At 43.4% G+C, this 9,402-nt stretch overlaps 1 protein-coding gene across 1 annotated transcript in view; it reads left to right on the top strand.

Annotated features, from left to right (window-relative positions):
- Positions 1-261: 261 nt before the first annotated feature.
- LOC139266103 (arrestin-C-like) overlaps positions 262-9,402 on the top strand; it is a 57,586-nt gene continuing 48,445 nt past the window's right edge. The window contains exons 1-5 of the mRNA XM_070883951.1: positions 262-290; positions 1,523-1,567; positions 4,836-4,866; positions 5,125-5,185; positions 7,662-7,706. Of these exons, the coding sequence (XP_070740052.1) occupies positions 262-290; positions 1,523-1,567; positions 4,836-4,866; positions 5,125-5,185; positions 7,662-7,706 (211 nt within the window). The remainder of the gene's footprint in view (positions 291-1,522; positions 1,568-4,835; positions 4,867-5,124; positions 5,186-7,661; positions 7,707-9,402) is intronic.

The raw sequence follows: 9,402 nt of genomic DNA, 5'->3' as shown, positions 1-9,402 counted from the left end.
ACAAACTGTCAGAAGCAAATGAAACCATGCAGAAAAAATGACCGTAGGTCAAAAGTAAACACATTCCCAAAAGGGAATGCGACAGTTTGATTCGTGAATTAACATGTCTGATACTGAAGCCACAAATTTAATAATGGCCACACCTACAATGCAGTGGGGCACAACTCTATCTATAACAAAGCTGGACCTCACAAAGACTTGTTGCAGCAGAGAATGCACAAGCACCAGCATGTGTAAATAAACATCATAATTAGTGGACACATGGCCAAGCACAAACATGAAGCTAAACGGTAATTTCTCAGTCAGTCCACCGAACAGCCAATATCTGCTCCCAACAGATCGCACAGCATGATTTTGAACAATAGTCACGTTCAGTCAATTGGACTTCATTCTGAGCAGCACTTACATCACGAATAAGCCCCTCTCGCAATCTCCGTGTCAAAAATCAAGCACTCAGTCCATGACGTGAGTCTGTAAAAATTAAGTGAATGGTAGCATAGCGGTTATGTTACTAGACTAGTAATCTAGAAGCCTAGATGAATGATCTGGGGACATGAGTTACTGGGGAAATTGAATTCAGTTAAATAAATCTGGAATCAAAAGTTAGTATCAGTAATGGTGACTGTTAAACTACTGGATTGTTGTAAAAGCCCACCGGATTCACTAATGTACTTTAGGGAAGGAAACCGACCATCCTTACTCAGTCTGGCCTATATGTGACTCCAGATCTAGTCCCACAGCAATGTGATTGACTTTAAGCTTCCCTCTGAAATAGCCTAGAAAGCCACTCAGTTAAGGGCAATTAGGGATGGGCAATAAATACTGGCCTCACCAGCGCGCCCACATCCCATGAATGAATAAAACAAAAATCAAAGTGTATTCTGATGTCGCTATTTTCGATGGCATCCTGAACGTTCCACGGGTAAAATGACCAAATTCTAATGGAAAAGAAAAAAATGGTAAAAATATATGGCAAACCATTAAAAAGACTCAATGCAACGTTTTAAAGTTAACAGGCAATGAGCCATTTAGACACTCTTAAATGCGACTTTGCACTAAACTGGAGTCATACTGCTGCCATTGCAAACTTAAGTCAACCGTAAGAATTGGCCTCCGATTGGGAGTCTCAAGTATTTGACTGTAGTGCACTTGGATATCCGATTGGAACCTGAGTCACACTGCTAATCTTCATGTCAATGTGCATTAATGAGCAAGTAGTCATATAACAAAACTTTAATAGTTAATACAAAAGCATAATCCTGTACTTCGGATGCTGGGAATCTGAAATAAAAACAGAAAATGCTGGAAACACTCAGCAGGTCAGAGAGCATCTGTGGAGAGAGAAACGGAGATAACGGTTCAGGTCGGATGACCTGCTGAGTATTTCCAGCATTTTCTGTTTTTATTCTTTAATTGTTAATGTTGTACAGATGTGCTGCTTTATATCTCATTATTTATAACCTTTATATTTAAACTATTACCCACATTAATTGTATGTTATGAATATTCTTCTATTTTGCAGATCATATCCATCAGCTATCATCAACATGACTCAAAAATCAGGACAGTGAGTAGGAATGCTCTCACTTTAAAAGCTGTCTTGAGCCTTTACTTTTTCAGCATCATGTTTTATTGCGTTGGTATCAAAACTGACCAAAGGGCCACGATTTCTCCACATGCGGCAGGATCGATGCAGCCGGTGTTACTGGCGGTGGAAAGCTCGCTCCCGACTCGAACCTGCTCTCTCTCCGGAATCTTCCCAGCCAATTAAAAGGAAGCCGGTCTGATGACATCAATTGATGATGCATCATCAGTCGGTTTCCTTAAAAGGACCATGGCCACAATGGTTCTGACAGTTCTTCTGTCAGTGTTCTACAGCATTGAGCAGCTGCAAACACTGACGATGACTGAACAGAGGTGCACGGCTGCACCCAGGCTCTCCCATGACTCCCTCCAGATGCTTATGGAGGGAGTCACAGCATTCAGGGAGGTCCTCTTCCATTCCCATGGGCGGAAGAAACTTCCCCAGGATACCAACGCAGCCTGGTTGCACATGGTACAGGAGGGCACAAGCAGGGACATCATCAGGAGGACCTGGCTGCAGTGGTGTAAACCTTTCAATGATCTCAGTAGATCACACAACGTTACTGCAAAGCCACATTCATCCTGCTGTGCTACTCATCACATCCCCGTCACTCTGCCTTTCCTACTCTACCCCTGTACATCCTTTCTCACACCAACTTACCTTGTACCTCTACCCATCCCTCTCTATCTATCTACATTATTCGTTCCCCATTTCACTAGCCACCCTTCACACTCACCCTCAGCCCTGTCCAATCATACCAACTAACAACGCATAAGGGTAGGCACTTGGGTCCATTAGCCAATGTTCATGTATAGTTAATGTTGATCTGTTGTCAAAAAGTAAAATCTTTATTTTCAGGACTTTGTGTACTTGGATAGATTTGTGAGCTTCTTTGGAAGTAGCTTAGTGAATTGTAGTGAATAGTGAGACATAAGGGTACCCTGCACAATGGTAATGAGTGTGAAAGGAATGGGTTGGATATTGCAGGAATACTTTATGGAGCTTGTGTGGGGTGGTGCCAACCTGGTGCATCATGTGGCAGTCAGAGTGTACAGCATCAAGTGAAGTAAATCTGGCCATGGTGAGGCCATCCCTGGCCTCCCGGGCAGCAATGTGGTCAGGTGCTGATGCCCTGTGTCCTGTGCAGCATCAGATGATTGCGGAGAAGGTTGGTGTTGTTGGTGGTGATGCTGGTGTGTTTAGTGATGTTGGTGTTGGGGCTGATCGTGGTGGGATTCTAAGGACCAAGGTGAGATTTTTTGAAGGGCACCGATGCTGTTGGAATAGATGACAGGTGAGGTTGAGATGACAGAAGCACCCTGTCAATGGCGAGAGAGGTTGCTCTAAGGCGATGACAGTGAATAGAGAGTTCACTCCAAACACTTCCAAAATGCATACAGCTCAAATAATCTTCCAAAACCTGAAGGCTTCAGCTTCTGACATTGGAAAGTGAACAGCTGTGAAAAGGTCGCTTTTATACCACTTCTGCAGCTGTCAACTAGCCAAAGCAATAGAGAGTTACCTGGCAAGAAACCTGAGGGATGGCAAACCTTTCAAAAGGTTGGTAAAATTGTAAGTGCCTGCTTTTAAGCCTCTTAACTAGCATTTAAATATTTTTAATGATGTTAATTGTTAATTACTTGTCCAACCGCTTGCTGTGGGGTCAGCTATCTGAATGCCAACCTGACAGCTGAGAAACTCACATGGAGGCAGGTTCAGAGTGGGATTCTGACCCACTGTCAATCAAAGCCATTTTGACAGCAGGCCTGCCTCCAAATCCGCACTCACAGGGCGGGGAAAATTCTGGTCTAGTAATGAAGATATGATTAGAACAAATCAATGGTGTCCGGCTCCTTCCCCAATTCCCGCTCCTGCCCGCCAACCATGGTTTTGGGCAGCAGACAGAGTAGAACTATTCAAATGAGGCCCGGGAGTTAAAATGGCCCTGGCTTCACGCCGGGGAGTCTGTGGGGACACTTACAAATGGAGCTCCTCAGCATTTCACCAAATTGTGTGCAATGGTATGTGGTGACTCCAGCAAGAGCACTCTCTACAGTGGCATACCATCACTACACCTTCCTGCTGTTTTTAGCATCAATCTTGGATGTGCTACTCTTATGGGTGGTGTACAGAGACTATACCCTTTTGCTCTGTGGACCAACAATACAATTCAAACTCAGGATTGTTAGCATACAAGACATAGCTGCAGCAAGTATAATCATGTTGCATTGGCATATGGAGTGCTGTGTGATGATTCTGATCACCGAATCATCGGAAGAATATTTGTGCCTTTAGTAGAGTACAGAAGCAAATTGCAAAATTATCAAAGTTTAAGTTATAAGGAATCATAGAATCATAGAATGGTTACAGCTCAAAAGGAGGCTATTCGGCCCGTCGAACCCATGCAGGCTCTCTGCAAGAGCACTTCAGCTAGTCCCACTTCCCCGCCCTTTCTCCATAGTCCTGCACCTTAAATCTGTGCCTTCTGGTTCTTGACCCTTCCGCCAATAATAACTTTTATTTATATAGTGCCTTTAACATAGTAAAATGTCCCACGGCGCTTCACAGCAGTGTTACAAGACAAAACAGATAAATTTGACACCGAGCCACAAAAGAAGAAATTAAGGTACATGACCAAAAGCTTGGTTAAAGAGGTAGGTTTTAAAGGAGCTTCTTAAAGGAGGAAAGAATGGTAGAGAGGCAGAGAGGTTTAGGGAGGGAATTCCAGAGCTTAGGATCCAAACAGTTGAAGGCACGGCCATTGATGGTTGAGCAGTTATAATGAGGGATGTTCAAGAGGGCAGAATTTGAGGAGCGTAGACATCTTGTGGGGTTGTGAGGCTGAAAAAGATTAGTGATAGGGAGGGGCAAGGCCATGGAAGGATGTGTAAACAAGAATGAGAATGGGAACAGTTTCTCTCTATCTACTCTGTCCAGACCCCTCATGATTTTGAATACCGCTATCAAATCTCCTCTCAACCTTCTCTGCTCGAAGGAGAACAACCCCAGCTTCTCCAAGGAAAGTTAAAGTAACCTGGCTTTTTTTTCTTTGGACAAGAGATTTTTGAATTGATCTCATGGAAGTTTAAGGAACCATTATAAAGAGAAATGATAGTCCATTTACCAGGTGAGCCCTTGGGCTTATGCGATGTTTAAGTGACTTTTATTGCAATGGCCATTAATGACATTTTAATAGTATAACTGGAAAGATATGTTTTGGGTGTGTAAATCTTTATTTTTCAATTTACAGAGTCTTCAAAAAGACAAGCTCGAATGAGAAGGTTGGTATCTTCAGGCCCTTGTCTGAGAATCTGATTGAAGTTTTCATTCGGTCTTTTGTCATAATATTGCTGTTGGACTTTTTATTTCACCACTACGATTTGTAGTGTCGTACTGCTGGCTACATGAAATTCTATTATTCCTTTTGCAACAAAGAATACTGGGGGTAATTTTAACTTTTACCGATATATACTCCAGTAGAGTGTTGTAGAGTGAGACCCAGGCCTGTATAAAATAACACTTATTTCCTTTATCAACAGCTCTCACTCTATCTGGGAAAGCGAGACTTTGTAGATCACGTCGACACTGTGGACCCAGTTGGTGGGTATATTAGGGGCTATTATCTAAAAATCAGAAATGATGGTGTTCTATGTGCCTGTGTGCAACCCATCCCCCTGTACAATGTTAGTAACACACAAGGGAATAAGGGAATTTGAGCAAGCACTTCGAAAATTCTAATACATCAAACATCTTTCCATTCAACCCTGTTCCGTAGAATTTGAAAGGTTCAAGCTCCCTTGATGGTTCAGTGAATAAATGCATCACCCGATGGTAGAAAACTCAGAGCGTTCCAGGTTTAATCCCTGAGCTCAGCCAGGATGACAATAAGGGCTTTACAATTGGCCTGGACACACCTGGACCAGGGAGGGAGAGTCAGCTAGACCTCCTGATCATTGTCCTGTGAAGTGCACAGGTGCCAATAGTGGATGAACTAAGGACTGAGCTTGGCTCTGATGCCAAGAACGGTTGACTAGGCCACCAGGAGACACTGGTTAGGCTCACACGAACAATGTGCCAAAGGTGTTGCTGGTATCCAGTTCAAGTTGTCATCTTCAGGACAGATGGGGGGGGGAGGGTGGGGGGGGTGGAACAAAAAAAAAGGAAAAAATACCAGTGGCCAGGTAAGCATATTTCAAGTCCAGTCCAGAAATCTAGATTGACAGAATGAAAGCCTTCTCTCTTTCTATTGAATGTAGGGATTAGGCATTAAATGAGTTTAGGACAATCTCACTCCAGTTTCTGGTAAGTGAAAGTCAATAATAAAAATGGCACTAAATCCACAATCTCGCTGATATAAAGATGACTGCTGTGAGAAACAAAAGAAGTTATATTGGTTCAGTAGTGGTGATCTGAGGTTGAGGGAGCTTTTGTTGGATTACAACTCATGTGTGAGAGCTCAATGCTAATACCTGATACTTAGAGTAAAGAACTATCCAATCTCTTGGTATTGCCCAACCAGATGAACACAGAAATGTAAAGAATTCAAAATAGATTTAGATTTTACATGTAATATTCCTAATTCAAGTACAAAATATTCATCATCATCTTTTTCATAGGCGGTCCTTCATATCGAGGATGACTTGCTTCCACACCTAAAAGGGATGAGTTCACAGGTGTTTCAAAGAAAGACCGAATATTCTAGGTCCTGAACTACATGTTGAATGGTGCAAGATGCCTGTGCATGGATTTTTTAACGTGTGGTGACCGTTGCACATTGGCCACCACACGGGCTTGACAGAGCTAGGTCTTAGTCCAATGGCAAGGATTAACCAAGATGACTGGAGACCAGCTCTGCTGCATGGACCTAGTGTGCACACATATCACAGTGTGGACTGGCCCGTGCTGCCCCTGGACCCTCGCCTCTTCTGGGCCCCGAACTCGCGCCTTTCCTGGGCCCCGATCACGTCGCTCCACGATCACTCACCGCTCCTTTGCCCCTACCTCGCCGCTCCTGCTGCACTTGCCCACACTCCAATCAGCCACGTGGACCTTGGTGATGTCCAATCCAGTCGCCTTCTTCACAGCCGTCACCCCCCTGAACCGGCTCGCGCTGTACCTTGAAATGGTATGCGCCACACTGCTCCTTTGAAGGCCCCTCAGTTGTTGACTGACCAACAAATACCATCCACATTTATATTATAATAAATTCAAGTGAAGGAGAGCTACTCCCATGGCTCAGTTGGTAAGGCACAAGATTGTGGAGAAGTGAGCCATGTAGACCACCAAGTTTCTAAATCTGATCTCGAATTAATATCTGCTGAGACACAGTCGGCCTGCTATAATTCACCTTGGCTGGAAAGGAAACAAAACAGCCAGGACTTCCACTGTTGATATGAAACCTGCTACAAAACACACACGTGCAGATGCTGGGTGAGATAGGATCAGGTTTAGTTGTGATGGCCCCTTCAGTCAAATAGCCTGCACTACACTCACACATTGGAAATGGTGACTTGGACAAGGTTCTAAGGGGGCCCAATGTCCATAGACCCATGGTTCAGTACATGTAAGCACCTTGAGAAGGTTAGACACGGGTAAGAAACAAAAAGGATAATTCTGACAAGCATTAAGTATTTTCATTTCTGTATTCCAGTGTGAGTGATAAATGGGCTGAGATAAGAACATAAGAATAAAGAGCAGGAGTAGGCCATTCGGCCCCTTACGTCTCCTCTGCCAATTCAGTAAGATCATGGCTGATCTTCTACTACAACTCCATTTTCCTGCACTATCCCCATATCCCTTGATTCCTTTAATATCCCAAAATGTTGTCGAATATACTCAAAGACTGAGCCTCCACAGTCCTCTGGGTTAGAGAATTCCAAAGATTCACCACCCTCTGAATGAAGAAGTTTCTCCTTATCTCAGTTCTAAATGGTCGACCCTTTATACATTTGTTGAAAAAAATTGGTCAGATAGAGTCTACAGAAGTCCCGGCCTAATCGTAGTCAGGATTCATGAAGATTCATTTTTTTGGTGAATAGATTGTAATCACATTGTTGTATTGACTTGTTTCTTGCAGATGGAATGTTACTGATTGACCCGGATTATTTAAAGGACAGAAAAGGTAAAGATGTTTTCCTTTCTATGTTTTGACGATTAGATTGACTCTGCAATTTCTCAGGGGGCTATCCAATCTCTTGGTATTGCCCAACCAGATGAAGACAGAAATGTAAAGAATTCAAAATAGATTTAGATTTTACATGTAATACTCCTAATCCAAGTACAAAATATTCATCATCATCATTATCATAGACGGTCCTTCGTATTGAGGATGACTAAAAGGGATGAGTTCACAGGTGTTTCAAAGAAGGACCTAATATTCTAGGTCCTGAACTACATGTTGAACTACACCATTTCACTGCTTTTCCTGCTGACGCCTGAGTCTTGTTGCCACACTGTGTCCCAGGCCCAGTGCAATGTTGTGCTTTTGTGGATGCTCACTTGATGCCAGTGAGTTACCTCCACTGTCATCAGGCATGTTTGAGCATGATGCCTTCTTTTCATTGGTGGGTAGTGAAGGTGGGTAAATAAATTAGTGATAGATTATTGGGGCATGAGCATCCCCTTAACTAAGCGCTTTTCCACTCAGGGCAACTTCTTATCAACAATGCAGCTTTTTGCACTGCCATGGCAGAGTCAGCATTCTAGCAATATATTTAATACAACCTAAAAACTGAAGCAGACTTTTGTACCCATTGTACACTGTTTCGTTGAGCTGTCTGTAGTGCCAGGAACTCAAGGCATGGATCCAAGTCCAGACCGCGAGTCCTTTAACTTCATGAGCTTCAGTATGAACATTTTGCAGATTTTAATATCACACTTGTACTTTACTTTAAGAAGCAAAATACAAGGACCTGAATTCTAAACGTTAATGGGAATCCAACGAGAAACCATACTGTCAAATTAAATTCCCGGCCGGCCGCGTCCTGGCTGATTTTAATGGCTGGCGCTCATTTGCATCCCAGCGACCGACCTCTTGCCCGGGTCAGGCTGGAAGTCAGCGGAAAGTGGCAGAAAATCACACCACCTGCCGACATGCCATGGGCCTTGCTTTCCAAAAGGACATTTCCTTTCTCTCAAAAGAAATTAAAAAGCTTTTCTGGTGGGACAGCCACAGTGGGTTCCCCACTCAGGCCTGAGTTAAGATTCCAGTCCGGCCTCGAAGAGGTCAGCAGGACCCCCATCAGCTTCGGGCAGGTGTCCTTGCTGCCTGAGCAGGAGAGCAGGATAAAATGGCGGACGGCCAGACCCGGCGATTCCAGGGGTGGGTAAGTAACCCATGCCATTTTAACAGCCCATGTGCCCAGTTTCCGCTGGGCAGACAGGGTTAAAATTGCACCCAGGGTTTATTTTTAATGAGTGCGTAGACCCCTCTTTACTTTTCAATTTCCTTCCAGGTCAGACATTCTTGGCGGATGAGGCAGTCTGACCTGCTCTTTGTTCAGTGGTTATCAAACTTTTCAGTGTGAAGGATTCCCTCGGATTATTGTGACATTTCTGGAGACTGAATTTCCAACAGATAGTGTCAGCAACTTAAAGGAAGACAGTGCTATTATTGTAGAAAATGTCGTACCAGTCTTCAGCAATAGAAATAATGGGTGAAAAAAGAAAGAAGGAACTTCCTTTTTCTAGAACATTCCAGAGGCTCAGGATACCTTACCATTAATGTATTATTTTTAAAGTGCAGTCACTGTTATTATTTAGGCAAAGTATAGAGAGAAAATCATGAATATGATGACTCAGGGACCCCTGTATCATTT

Source organism: Pristiophorus japonicus, chromosome 6 (genome assembly GCF_044704955.1).
Source record: "Pristiophorus japonicus isolate sPriJap1 chromosome 6, sPriJap1.hap1, whole genome shotgun sequence".
Classification (NCBI taxonomy): Eukaryota; Metazoa; Chordata; class Chondrichthyes; family Pristiophoridae; genus Pristiophorus; species Pristiophorus japonicus.
The sequence above is the reverse complement of the archived record's forward strand: the minus strand, read 5'-3'. Positions and strand labels throughout refer to the sequence as shown.